The 14,885-nt window shown below is 45.6% G+C and overlaps 2 protein-coding genes across 2 annotated transcripts in view; both read left to right on the forward strand.

Moving 5' to 3' along the window:
- LOC309364385 (uncharacterized protein) overlaps positions 1-14,885 on the forward strand; it is a 111,187-nt gene that overhangs the window by 87,553 nt on the left and 8,749 nt on the right. The window contains exons 8-9 of the mRNA XM_081901554.1: positions 1,138-1,311; positions 14,593-14,766. Coding sequence (XP_081757680.1) covers positions 1,138-1,311; positions 14,593-14,766 — 348 coding nt within the window. The remainder of the gene's footprint in view (positions 1-1,137; positions 1,312-14,592; positions 14,767-14,885) is intronic.
- The window catches only part of LOC309364635 (uncharacterized protein), a 33,051-nt gene continuing 30,806 nt past the window's right edge, over positions 12,641-14,885 (forward strand). The window contains exon 1 of the mRNA XM_081902320.1: positions 12,641-12,758. The gene's annotated coding sequence lies outside the window, so the exon portion shown is untranslated. The remainder of the gene's footprint in view (positions 12,759-14,885) is intronic.

A 14,885-nucleotide genomic window follows, 5' to 3' on the forward strand; every position in this document is an offset into this window, starting at 1 on the left:
CAGGATTCTTGGGAGGAGTCCCTAGGGCCGGGTGAGATCTGGTTTCCAACCTTGTTAAACATCTGCCCCCTCCCAGCAGAGCAAGTGCACAGACTGGCATGTGCCACTCTTGGGAGTAGGACCTGCATCCAGCCTTGCTCAGCTCAACATTTTTAGGAAGACCAAGCCCCTCCTGCCCTGGCAAGGCACTGGGGTGAAGCTGCCATGTCATCAGCATCCTGTGTGAATAATAATAACAATAATAATAATAATATTTACCTGCCACTCATCTGACTGGGTTTCACCAGACACTCTGGGCTGCTTCCAGCACATATAATATACAGGGCTGCATACAGGTGTCTTCTTAAGGTTACATAGTTACTCATCTCCTTGACATTTGATGGGAGCGTGTTCCACAGGGAGGGGGCCACTACCAAGAAGGCCCTCAGCCTGCTTCCCTGCAACTTATCTTCTTTCACTGAGGGAACCGCCAGAAGGCCCTTGGTGGTGGACCTCAGGGTCCAGGCTGAACGATGGGGGTGGAGACGCTCCTTCGGGTATCCTGGGCCGAGGCCATTCAGGGCTTTAAAGGTCAGCACCAACACTTTCAAAGTAAATCCTTTAGGAGCGGTCTTACATGGTTCCAGCAGCAGTCACCAGTTTAGCCTCCACATTCTGCAGAACACTAAGTGAATGACACAGACGTTGCTGCAGACTAAAGTTAGAAAAGCTTTAATTGCTATAAATGGTATAAGGAAACATGATAAGGAATTAAGGGGAAAGATGGTGTTGACCTGGAGGGGTTACAAAATTTCTGGTCTCTCCCCAAGTGCCACGAGCCCTGCTCCAAAGAGAGCTTCTCTAAAGAAAGCACAACCAAAAATCACTCCATTTTGCGTGAATAAGGAAAATGAGGAGGTGGCTAAGAAACAGCAGGAGCCAGATCCTATTCCCAACCTTCTAGGGTCTCTCAGCAGCTCTAATGAAGTGGGGTGAGGTGCAAACACATTGAATGGGAATCACTGGAGATGTTTCAAATGGGGTTTCTCTTGGGAAGGGGCTGCCCCATTTGTGCTTCTCCAGGAGCAGGGGAATATCTAGGGCAGGAGAATCCTTGCAGGGCCTCTGAGGCTTCCTTTGCTTCTTCCTCTCTCCCAGGACCCTGCAGCTTGTGGTGGCTTCTCGACTCCTCAGGAAGGATGAAAGAGACTGAATCTGTAAACCTAGCAAGGATGGAAGGGGGAAGATGGACAGTTGACCTGGTCAGGTTGTCTCCTGCATCCCTCCTCACAGCCTCTGAGCGTTCCCTCTCAGGGACTTCCGAGAGATCTGGTGAGTCCCAGGGGAGGGGAGATGGGGACATGGATAGATGGGGCTGGAGAGGTACTGGGGCTTGCTCAACAAAATTCTAGCAGCAATTGTGGCATACAAAAACAGTCTAACATCTTTCTTGGGCAGTTCCAATCCTGTTATTCCAAGAAGAATGGCCTCTGGTTTCTTAATAAATGTATGTTTCAACTTTCCCCCCAATTCATTATAAATCTTCTCCCATAAGTCTTTAACCTTGGGGCAGGTCCACCACATATGATAAAAAGTTCCTTCTTTTTCTTTACATTTCCAACATAAGTTATCACTATTGTGATATATCTTTGCAAATTTTACAGGAGTTAAGTACCATCTATACATCATTTTTCATTATATTTTCCTTTAACACCGTACATGCAGTGAACTTGACCCCTTTCCTCCATAACCTCTCCCAATCTTCAAACATTATGTTGTGTTCCAAATCTCTTGCCCAGTCTATCATCACAGATTTAACTTGCTCATCTTTTGTCTGCCATTCCAACAATAAATTATACATTTTAGACAATTTTTTAACTTTAAAGTCCAACAACTCTGTTTCCAACTTAGTTTTTTCAGAAGCAAAACCATTTTTCTTATCTAATTTTTACAGTTCATTAATCTGGTGATAATGTAGCCAATTTATTTTATCTTTAATTTGATCAAATGGTTTTACCGTATTTTTCGCACCATAGGACGCACTTTTTCCCCTCCAAAAATGAAGGGGAAATGTGTATGCGTCCTATGGTGCGAATGCAGGCTTTCGCTGAAGCCTGGAGAGTGAGAGGGGTCGGTGCGCACCGACCCCTCACGCTCTCCAGGCTTCGCACACCTCTCCGCAAGCAGCGGGAGCCCAGCGGATAGTTGCCTGCATGCTGAAGCCTGCGTGCGCTGAGCTCAGCGCGTCCAGGCTTCACGGACCTCTCCGCAAGCAGCAGGAGCGCTCCCGCTGCTTGCGGAGACTTGCCTGCATCCCGAAGCCTGCGCGCGCTCAGCTCAGCGCGTCCAGGCTTCGCGGACCTCTCCGCAAGCAGCAGGAGCGCTCCCGCTGCTTGCAGAGAGCTGCCTGTTTGGGGGCTGGGGTCAGGGGAAGCTTGTGCTTCCCCCGCCCCAGCCCCGCGCCTGGGGGGGGGGAATAATTTTTTCCCCTTTATTTCCCCCCAAAAAAACTGGGTGCGCCCTATGGTCCGGTGCGCCCTATGGTGCGAAAAATACGGTAATTTATATCCTTCTTTTTCTTCCAGTAACAGATCAGCGTATCTCAACCACTTGGTTTCCATATTTCACTTTTTGAGGGCCTTTGCCTCCATTGGCGAAAGCCATCTGGGTGTTTTCCTCTCTAAGAGATCTTTGTATTTTAGCCAAACATTATATAGAGATTTTCTAATTACATGATTTTTAAAACCGTTATGGGCCTTTACCTTGTCATACCATAGAGAAGCATGCCATCCAAACACATTGCCAAATCCCCCCAAGTCTAAAACATCAGCATCATCCAGTTGTATCCATTCCTTAACCCAGCAGAGAGCTGCAGCCTCAAAATAAATCTTCAAATCTGGCAGGGAGAATCCCCCTTTTTCTGTTGAGTCCACTAGTAATCTATACTTAATTCTGGGTTCCCCCCCCCCTGCCAGATAAATCTAGATAAAGCTTTCTGCCATTCTTTAAAACATTTCACACTGTGAATAATTGGGAAGGCTTGAAACAAAAAGAAACATCTTTGGCAATACATTCATCTGAACCACAGAAATCCGGCCCATTAATGACAATTTTAAATTTGACTAAATCGCTAAATCTCTCTTGATTTCATTCCATAATTTCTCGTAGTTATCTTTGTATAAATTCAAATTTTTCACCGACAAATTAACCCCCAGATATTTACCTTTTTTCACAAAAAGTAGGCCTGTCTTTTCTTGTAGTAATTTCCTTTCCTCATTGTCCAGATTTTTCTCTAATACTTTAATTTTGCTCTTATTTAACTTAAATCCTGCTACCTGTCTGAACTCCTGTATTGTCTCCAGTGCTTTTACTGCACTGGAGTCTGGATCTTGTAATGTCAACACCAAGTCATCTGCAAAGGCTTTTAATTTATACTGTTTGGATCCTACTACTATACCTTTAATTTGTTCATCTTTCCTTATCATGCTTAACAAGACCTCAAGGACTGAAATAAAGAGCAGAGGGGAAAGTGGGCACCCTTGCCTGGTACCCTTCTCAATTCTCATTTCCACTGATACCACATTATTTACTATAATTCTAGCTTTTTGTTCCTGATAGATCGCATTAATACCGTTTAAAAACTCTTGACCAACCCTAATACTTTCTAAATTATGTGTCATAAAACTCCAAAATACATTATCAAAGGCCTTCTCCGCATCAATAAACATTAACATTGCTTTACAATTTTTTCTTGCTTCCAACTTTTCCAAAATATCTACTATATTCCTAATATTATCCTTCATATGTCTTCCAGGCAGAAAACCTGCCTGGACCTTATGGATATATTCTGACATGACCTTCTTCAGCCTCTTGGCCAATATATTAGCAAAAATTTTGTAATCCACATTAAGTAGAGAGATTGGTCTATACTTTTTGACATTAGCTCTATCTTGATCTTGTTTTGGATGTTTGGCTAATATTTCCTCATTTTCTTCTATTTCTTTTCTAATTTGATACATTTTCTTTTCTCTGTTTCTTTTATGAATCACATTTTGTTGAATATAAAATCTTCTTATACCAGCTTTGCTCACCTCCCATATTATTCTACTATCTGTATCTTGCTCTTTATTAATTTGGAAGAATTCTCCAAGTAATTCCTGTGCTTTACCTAGAATCTTTTCAACATTTAATTTTTTTTCATTCATTCTCCATCTTCGATTACTAATTTACATTGGCTTCTTTTTGAAATATTTTGTCTTTCAGTAGCCTTGAGTTTATAAACACTAGGTAATCTCCTGGGCCTTTGTACATGTTTGATCTTTCTGATCTGATCCTAAATATTTTGTCCACATCCATTAATAATTCGTCTTCCTGTACTCCCATCCACTTTGCTAACTCTTGGATTATTTTATTCTCAATTTGTTCATTTTGGGATTCAGGAATTCCTCAGAAGTGCAGAACCATTTGATGCCGATACATGTCCTAGACGGCAATCTGATCTAATAATTGCTCTTGTGCCTTCTTTCTCTCTGTTATGTCATCCGGTATAATCTCCTGATTTTTCCTCAGGTCTTTATTTTCATCCTGAATCCGTTTGGACACTTCTTCTTGTCTTGATTTTTAATTCTTGAACTGTTTTGTCTAGCTCCTTATTTTTTATTGTCAGGTCTTTTACCTCACCTTGGAGATCTGTTATTATTTTTAAATGTTGTTCAATCTTATTGTTCATTGAATCCGGTTTATCATTTATATTTTTGTTCATGTTGACTATCAAGTCTTTCAAATCTGCATTGGGATCAGTTTCTGCTATTGAAAGTCTCCTACCTTGGGAGCTGGCAGTAACAGTTATTTTAGATTGTATTTTCTTCTCAGCCATCTTGACCTTCCATTTCTTTTTCTTATGTACACAGGTTAATATGCTTTGGCCCAGGTTTGGCTGGTGATGTCTTTAAATAAGACCAGAACCTCCAAGTCTGTAATGTTTCAAACTGTTGGGAGCCGTCAGGTTATGAATATTATTCCCACAATTTAATAATGGAAGAGATAGAGGAGTCGGCTTCAAATACAGAGGATGAGCACATCAACACATTTTGCCTGCACTTTTAAAATTGTCTGCCAGATGGCGCTGTGCACTTTCCCTTCTTTTATTACTAGCCTTGGTTTGTCTTCTTTCCCGGTTCCTAATTCCCAGAATGCTTTTTAACTGTCCTTCCCATAGGCGCCGACTCCATGGGGCTTGAGGGGGCCCGAGCCCCCTCAAAAATTCGTTTGGGGGGGCTCCGCCCCCCCAATAATCTGCGGCGCCCCTCCAGCAGAGCGCCATCGCCGCCCCTCCCCCAGCCCAAAATGCACAGGGAGGGGCAGGCTGCATGCCTCCTGCCCTCCCTCCCGAGCAAAAGCTCCACCCAATTTCCTTTGGAGCTGATTAATAGGCGCAGCACGCTCTCCCCTATTCGCTCACGAGGAGGCGGCGCCACTTTATTTGCATATTCATGAGCTTATTTATTATTCATGAGCTTTCCCGGGCCCCCCCAATATTTTTTATAAGTCCGCGTCCCTGGTCCTTCCTCTTTCTCGACTGTATCAGAGCACTTCCCTCGACCCACCACTGAGCGCACCACACAGGGAAGTCTCATTTTTGCTTTTGCTTCTGTCTGCATTTTGTTGACCAAAGAGATGACTGACCTTCAGCATGGATTGGACTCCATGACTGAGCCAAACAAAATCTATCCCAGATAAAAGGCAAGAAATTCCAGCTAAAAAAGGCAGTGAAAACTATAGTAAGGCCTCACATCGAACTCTCTTCAGTTCTTCCTCTATCACAAGCATCCATTAACATTGTTCAATAATCTGGAGCTCCGTTTCTTCCTGAAGCTCTAATTAGCTACTCTCTTCATTGTAGATGGTGATGAATTGGAAGGGAAGAACAAGGGGAACCACAACAGAATCGACATAGCGGAGAAGTCCGATAAATATTCAAAGTGTGGAGAGAACATCCGTCAGAGCTCCCAGTCCTCCCATCAAACAAAGAGCTTAATTCGAAGGAATAGCCTCACTTCCCATCAAAGAATTCATACAGGGGAGAAACCATATCAGTGCTTGGAATGTGGTAAGAGCTTCAGTCGAAAGGACAATCTCACTTCCCATCAAAGAGTCCATACAGGGGAGAAACCCTATCAGTGCTTGGAATGTGGAAAGAGCTTCAGTCAAAGTGCCACTCTCATGGCCCACCAAATTATTCATACAGGGTTTAAAGCATATCGGCGCATGGAATGTGGAGAAAATTTCACTCGGAATGGTAGATTCGGAATCTAGTCCAACCCCTGCCAATGCAGAAAAAAGGTCATTTCAAGCATCCATGACAGATGGCCATCCAACTTCTTCTTAAATACCTCCAATGAAGGAGAGTCATAGAATCATAGAATCATAGAGTTGGAAGAGACCACAAGGGCCATCGAGTCCAACCCCCTGCCAAGCAGGAACACCATCAGAGCACTCCTGACATATGGTTGTCAAGCCTCTGCTTAAAGACCTCCAAAGAAGGAGACTCCACCACACTCCTTGGCAGCAAATTCCACTGTCGAACAGCTCTTACTGTCAGGAAGTTCTTCCTAATGTTTAGGTGGAATCTTCTTTCTTGTAGTTTGGATCCATTGCTCCGTGTCCGCTTCTCTGGAGCAGCAGAAAACAACCTTTCTCCCTCCTCTATGTGACATCCTTTTATATATTTGAACATGGCTATCATATCACCCCTTAACCTCCTCTTCTCCAGGCTAAACATGCCCAGCTCCCTTAGCCGTTCCTCATAAGGCATCGTTTCCAGGCCTTTGACCATTTTGGTTGCCCTCCTCTGGACACGCTCCACTTTGTCAGTGTCTTTCTTGAACTGTGGTGCCCAGAACTGGACACAGTACTCCAGGTGAGGTCTGACCAGAGCAGAATACAGTGGCACTATTACTTCCCTTGATCTAGATGCTATACTCCTATTGATGCAGCCCAGAATTGCATTGGCTTTTTTAGCTGCCGCGTCACACTGTTGGCTCGTGTCAAGTTTGTGGTCAACCAAGACTCCTGGATCCTTTTCACATGTACTGCTCTCAAGCCAGGTGTCACCCATCTTGTATTTGTGCCTCTCATTTTTTTTGCCCAAGTGCAATACTTTACATTTCTCCCTGTTAAAATTCATCTTGTTTTGGCCCAGTTTGTTTTCACATCTGCCAGGTCTCTTCCAACTCTATGATTCTGATTCTATGACCTGGAGTTCTTTTAATACTCTTGGATGCAGAGTTTAGACTCTTTAAACTTGGGAACAGATATTTGGCTCCATGACCAAAATGACCAAAAGGGTCAGCTTCTAGAGGCCTGGAAAGATCATGATTGTACTTCCCCTACCCTCAGTCCTAACCCTGTTGAGTATTTTTTGTTATGGGACTGAGTGTTTGGGGCTGATGCTGTAGCATTCTTGTCTGGGGGCTTGATGGAAAAACAGAAAAATGTCCCTCACCTAACTCTCCAATGCCCTTCAACAAGAATGCTGTAGGAAATATTGCTAAACCCAAAGGGAGCCAAGAATTTGCTTCAGCTCCACAACAGCAGCAAGAATACTTATCACAAAGTATTGGAAAACACAAGATCTACCCACCCGGGAAGAATGGCAGATGAAGGTGATGGACGACATGGGACTGGCTGAGATGACTGGCAGAATCCGAGACCAAGGAGAAGAGTCGGTGGAAGAAGATTGGAAAAAATTTAAAGTTTATTTTCAGAAATATTGTAAAATTAAGGAATGTTAGAAAGATGTTGGAATAAAACTATGTGGTTTTAGCAGAAAAGATATAAAGGATTAAGCAAAAATGAATTGGTGAAAGAGAATGCAAAATCACAGTATATTAAGATAAATTATTAAGATAAAAACAAAGCTGGAAAGGATTTGCTGAAATATCTAACTGAATTAGAATACAAAAATGGGAGGTGTGAGGTGGTCAAGGAAGTAAGCGAATGAAAGCAAGTGATGTAAAGGTTTGACTTGTTTCTCTTTATTTTATTTTTATTTTATTTTATTTTTGTTCTTGGATGATATTTGTTTTCTTATGTATTGTTCTTTCTTTTTCTTTTTTGATTGTTCTGTTTTAACTTATATTTTTTCTTTTTTTCTGTAACCTTTTTAAAAAAAATCTAATAAAAATTTACTTAAAAAGTAAAAAGAAAAAAAAAAGAATTTGCTTCAGCTCACCTTGTTAATGGCAGAGCAAAAGCTATGCATGAGTCATTCTCAATCTACTTTCAGGACTGATTTTAGAACCCCATCATGCAGACGTGACTATCCACACAGGGACCATCTATTTTTATTTTTTTCTGATACTGGATTTTAAGTTACAGTTACATCTTTTAAAACAGCTGTCAGTATATCACACTGTATTCCACTTGCCTTCCAAAGGAACACGTGGCTCTCCCCACATAGCGGGTTAGGTTGAGACTGCTGATCCAAAGTGATCAGTAATTTTTACGGTAATTACAATCCTGCTTTCCCTTGTACCAGCTTACCTTGACTTCAGTAAGACCTTTGAAAAGGTCCCCCATGATATTATTGCAAAAAAACTAGTAAAATGTGGGCTAGACAAAGCTACTGTTAGGTGGATTTGTAATTGGTTGACGGGCTGAACCCAAGGAGTGCTCATCAGTGGCTCACCTTCATCCTGGAAAAAAATGACTATTAGGGTTCCACAAGGTTCTGTCCTGGGCCTGGTGCTATTCAATATTTTTATAAATGATTTGAATGATGGAATAGAGGGTGTGCTAATCAAATTTGCAAATGACTGCAAACTGGGAGGGGTTGCTAATACACCAGAGGACAGGGTCAGAAGTCAAAATGACCTGAATAGGCTAGAGAGCTGGGCCAAAACCAACAATATGGAGTTCCATGGGGACAAATGTAAGGTACTACACCTGGATAAAAAAAATGAAATGCACAGGTGGGGGACACTTGGCTTGGCAACAGTACCAGTGAAAGGGATCTGGGAGTCTTGGTCGACCACAAGCTGAATATGAGTCAACAGTGTGATGTGGCAGCTAAGAACACCAATGCGATTCTGGGCTGCATCAATAGGAGTATAGTGTCTAGATCAAGTGAAGGAATGCCACCACACTATTCTGGTTGGTCAGACCACACCTGAAATACTGTGTCCAGTTGAAGAAGGATATTGTCAAGTTGGAGCATGTCCAGAGGAGGGTGACCAAAATGTAAAATGTCTGGAATCCAAGCCCTATGAGGAGAGACTTAGGGAGCTGGATTTGTTTAATCTAGAGAAAAGAAGGTTAAGGAGTGACATGATAGCCATGTTTAAATATTTGAAGGGATGTCATGTTGAAGAGGGAGCAAGCTTGTTTTCTGCTGTTCTAGAGACTAGGATGCAGAATAATGGATTCAAACTATGGGAAAAGAGATTCCACCCAGGCGTCGTAATCCAGTCAGGGAAAAAGGGAGACATACTATGTTTAGGGCACCGTTTCCAGCCCCTTCCCCTTTTCGGGGTGAGCATCGTGGATCCTAAAAAGGGCTGCTCAGTCATGGATACAGCTGCTGAGCTGCTCAACTGCCTCATTCCTTGAGTCAGAACGACTGAATCTGTATCCACCGCCCATGTGTCGGTTCATGACTAGGGGCTTCACATTCTTGCCCCCGCAGCCATTTAGTGATTGCCATGGGGGGTTGGGTTTGGGGGGTTGGGTTGGGTTTGGGGAAGATGCCTGTGCGTGAATTTGTTTTATGTGTGTAGATCAGTGTATGCTGACCAACGCACAGTCTTCGCAGTAGGGCTCTGTTCTGATGGCATGAGTAGTCACGACGAACTGGTGGATCCTATCTGCTGCAGCCTTCATCCGCCTTCAGAGCCGTTGTAACACACTGCTTGTTATCACCCGCCTGTTCTGCCGTTGAGGACTTCTTGGATCATTCTTTGTCTAGCTCCTTCCCTGTTATGTACTAAGCTTGGATGCTAGAACAATAGGCAAGTAGGATCCTAGAATGCAAGAACTGATTGGCTTGCAGGAAAAGACCAACCAGGCTCCAGGAGGGAAGCAGAATCAGCCAGTCAGACGGGACTCATTGTGTAAATAATGTATATAAAAGCCTGAGGTTTGGGGGGAAATTCAGTCACTGTTTTACAAGCTGCAATAAAGAGCATGAAATCACTACAGGACTCTGAGCATATTTAATTTTCTTTGACCTTACCGCCTTGGGTGACCCTGCTGGGAGTACGAGATTCCCAACCGCTTCACTCACAAGGGTCATAGGAATGTGCAAGCCCATTCACCAGGACAAGTGAGAGAACTGAGATAGATTGCACTGAGCCCTGGTCTCATTAGACAAAGCGTTCCACCAAAAAGGCTCTGGTTGAGGACAGCTGGATATGTTTTGGGCCAGAGACCTCCAGTAGGTTGCTGTTAGATGAGCGTCACACTCATGGGGGGTGTATTGGAAGATAATTCCCACAGATAAGAAAGGTCACAGACTGTTTAGGGCTTTAAAGATTAGCACCAAAACATTGAACCTGATTCGATACTCCAACTGGAGCCAATCCAGCTGATGAACAACCAACTGAATGTGGGCTCTCCACAAAGTCCAAGTAAGAACTCATGCATCTGCATTTTAGACCATATGGAGTTTCTGGAGCAGTCTCAAGGGTAGCCCTGCATCTCTCTCTCTCTCTTTCACATTCATACCCTGCACTCCCCGGCTCAGGTGTACAGCAAGTTAAAGTAGTCTAGTCTGCAGGTGACTACTGCATGGATCACCATGGCTACGTTGGAAAGGGACAGGTACAGTACCGATTGCCTAACCTGACATAGATTCAAAAATTCCCGTTTGGCTACATTTGTGACCAATGCCTCCATAGAGACAGAAGCATCCAGGATCACAAAGGGACTCCTGATGGCAGCTACAGGTGACTATTGAGCCCCATGAAGAGCTGGGAGCTGGCAAACCGAACTGAAATCATTCTGGCCCAGCCATTGGGCGCCCATCTTTAATGGATAGAGATTAAGCCGACTCCATTTCCTCCATCCCAGCACACCCACCTAAAAATTGGCCAATATATCCAGGGTGGCATCTGGCCAGGGCCATGAAGCAGTAGATCCATGATGTTTGTGGTCAGATCTGTGGTTATGTACAAGATATTTGAATAAAGGGTGAATTTGGGGTTCCCCAATGCAAAAAGTGTGATGATCCATGAGGATCCGTGCTTCAAAACCACGTTTTTGGTCCATGGTGTTGCCAGGGAGCCGTGGATCCTAGTTTTTTGTGGTGCGGGCTGTGGCCCTGGTCATGATGTGTGATTTGACGGTGAGTTTGGGTTGGCCCAATGGAAAATGCGTGAGGATCCATGCTTCGAAACCATGTTTTTGGGCCACGGTATGGCCAGGAACCCGTGGATCCGAGTTTTTTTCAAGCCCGATGGCATGAAGTGTGATTTGACAGTGATTTAGGGATGGCCCAGTGCAAAAGTATGAGGATCCATGAGGATCCGTGCTTCAAAACCACGTTTTTGGGCCACGGTATGGCCAGGAACCCGTGGAACTGTGATTTTTGTGGTGCAGGTTGTGCCCCTGGCTATGACGTGTGATCTGACAGTGAGTTTGGGTTGGCCCAATGTGAAAAGCATGAGGATCCATGAGGATCCGTGATTCAAAACCACGTTTTTGGACCACGGAGTGGCCAGGAACCCGTGGAACTGTGATTTTCATGGCGCAGGCTGTGCCCCTGGACATGATGTGTGATCTAACGGTGCGTTTGAGTTGGCCCAATGTGAAAAGTGTGAGGATCCATGAGGATCCGTGCTTCAAAACCACGTTTTTGGGCCATGGATTTGCCTGGAAGTCGTGGATCCGTGATTTTTGTGGTGCAGGTTGTGCCCCTGGCTATGACGTGTAATCTGACGGTGAGTTTGGGGTGGCCCAATGCAAAAAGTGTGAGGATCCATGAGGATCCGTGATTCAAAACCACGTTTTTGGGCCATGGATTTGCTAGGAAGTCGTGGATCCGTGATTTTTGTGGTGCAGGCTGTGCCCCTGGCCATGATGTTTGAACTGATGGTGACTTTGGGCTGGTCTTGTGCAAAAATCATGAGGATCCATGCTTCGGAACCACGTTTTTGGGCCACGGCATGGCCAGGCAGGCGTGGATCCGAGTTTTATGTGGTGTAGGCTGTGCCCCTGGACATGATGTGTGATTTGATGGTGCGTTTGGGTTGGCCCTTGGGTTGGCCCAATGCAAAAAGCGTGAGGATCCATGAGGATCCGTGCTTCAAAACCACATTTTTGGGCCACGGAATGGCCAGGAAGCCGTGGATCCGTGATTTTTGTGGTGGATGCCCCTGGCCATGATGTTTGAACTGATGGTGACTTTGGGCTGGTCTTGTGCAAAAAGCATGAGGGTACATGAGGATCCGTGTTTTCTAACCATGTTTTTGCACCCCTGCGGCCCCACGAAATAGTGGATGCGTGGTTTTTTTTATGCTGTCTACTGAGTAAGCCATAGTCTACAGTATCATGGTGGTTTTATTTAATTTGAATGAAAAAATCCTATGAATTCACGAGGCTTGCCAAGGGTTAAAAGGAGCAGAGCTGGATTCCTAGAGAGGACAGGAAGGGGAGGGCGGGGGAGGGCAAGGTCCTCCCCAGCAGAAGCCCCTCCCTGCCCAGTCCCTTCGTGCCAGCAAAGAGGAGGCTGCTTTGTTCTCTCTGCTTTGCAAAAACTTCCTCGGTGCCCCTCCTGGAATCTGGTGAGTCTCTTCTCTCTTCCCCCTTGGGGGGCAGCGGGGAGAAGGGGGTCCCAGGGCTGCAAGGGAGGAGGCAAGGGGCCCCCCGCTCGGCTCATGCATGGGGGGGGGGGGAGACCCCCAAGTCAGGGGCTGAGTGTCCAGCAGGTCTGCAACTCTCTTCTTCCTTTGGATCAAGATGCTGCCTTCCTTGTTGGGGAGGAGTCTTTGGGGCAACAAAAAGAGGGCAGATACAGCCCCCCCCAAGTGTGGAGACTGGAGGGGAGACCCTCTCCCACCATCTACCCAAATACAATTCCCAGAGTTCCCTGGCAAGAAGGGGGGATTGGTGACCACCCTGGGAATTGCAGTCTTTGCGCAGCAGGGCTGAAGCTGTCTCCTTGCAACTCTCAGGGTCCTGAACCAATTCTGGCTCCCAGGATTCTTGGGAGGAGTCCCTAGGGCCGGGTGAGATCTGGTTTCCAACCTTGTTAAACATCTGCCCCCTCCCAGCAGAGCAAGTGCACAGACTGGCATGTGCCACTCTTGGGAGCAGGAGCTCCATCCAGCCTTGCTCAGCTCAACATTTTTAGGAAGACCAAGCCCCTCCTGCCCTGGCAAGACACTGGGGTGAAGCTGATCAGCATCCTGTGTGAATGATAATAATAATAATAGTATTTACCTGCTACCCAGTTGACTGGGTTTCCCAGCACATATAATATACAGCACATATATATACACATATAATATATTCCAGCACATATAATATACAGGGCTGCCTTCAGGTGTCTTCTAAAGGTTACATAGTTACTCATCTCCTTGACATCTGATGGGAGCGTGTTCCTCAGGGAGGGGGCCACTACCAAGAAGGCCCTCAGCCTGCTTCCCTGTAACTTCTCTTCTTGCACTGAGGGAACCGCCAGAAGGCCCTTGGTGCTGGACCTCAGGGTCCAGGCTGAAGGATGGGGTTGGAGATGCTCCTTCGGGTATCCTGGGTCGAGGCCGTTTAGGGCTTTAAAGGGCTTTAAAGGTCACCACCAACACTTTGAAAGTAGATCCTTTAGGAGCGGTCTTACATGGTTCCAGCAGCCACTCCCAGTCACCAGTCTAGCCTCCGCATTCTGCAGAACACTAAGTGAATGACACAGACCCTGCAGCAGACTAAAGTTAGAAAAGCTTTAATTGCTACAAATTGCTACAAATGGTATAAGGAAACATGATACGGAATTAAGGGAAAGATGGTGTTGACCTGGAGTGGTTACAAAATTTATGGTCTCTCCCCGAGTGCCACGGGCCCTGCTCCAAAGAGAGCTTCTCTAAAGAAAGCACAACCAAAAACCACTCCATTTTGCGTGAATAAGGAAAATGAGGAGGTGGCTAAGAAACAGCAGGAGCCAGATTCTATTCCCAACCTTCTAGGGTCTCTCAGCAGCTCTAATGATGAGCAGAAAGAGGTTTGGGGCCCAGCCAGCTCAACTGCTAAGGCATCTCTTGCATAGAGACGTGGGGGCACCTACATGTAATAGCTATTTGGCTGTATTCTGCCCATGCTCTGGGGCTGCAGTTTTCAGGCTTGGGGACAGGATGGTGCCTGGTTTTTGCACCAAGTTCTATCCATAAGCCCCACTGAGATCAATGGGGTCCACTCTCAGGTCACTAGTGTGCATACCATGCCAGCCTTATGAAGTGGGGTGAGGTGCAAACAGATTAAATGGGAATCGCTGGAGATGTTTCAAATGGGGTTTTTTGTTAGCAAGGGGCCGCCCCATTTGTGCTTCTCCAGGAGCAGGGGAATATCTAGGGCAGGAGAATCCCTGCAGGGCCTCTGAGGCTCCCTTTGCTTCTTCCTCTCTCCCAGGACCCTGCAGCTTGTGGTGGCTTCTTGACTCCTCAGGAAGGATGAAAGAGACTGAATCTGTAAACCTAGCGAGGATGGAAGGGGGAAGATGGACAGTTGACCTGGTCAGGTTGTCTCCTGCATCCCTCCTCACAGCCTCTGAGCGTTCCCTCCCAGGGACCTCCGAGGGATCTGGTGAGTCCCAGGGGAGGGGAGATGGGGACATGGATGGATGGGGCTGGAGAGGTACTGGGGCTTGCTCAGCTTGGGGGTGGGATGAGGCAGGCAGGCGGATGGAGATTGAGAAGGTGGGC

This window comes from Podarcis melisellensis, assembly GCF_964234715.1.
Source record: "Podarcis melisellensis genome assembly, chromosome: 2".
In the NCBI taxonomy this organism is placed as follows: Eukaryota; Metazoa; Chordata; class Lepidosauria; order Squamata; family Lacertidae; genus Podarcis; species Podarcis melisellensis.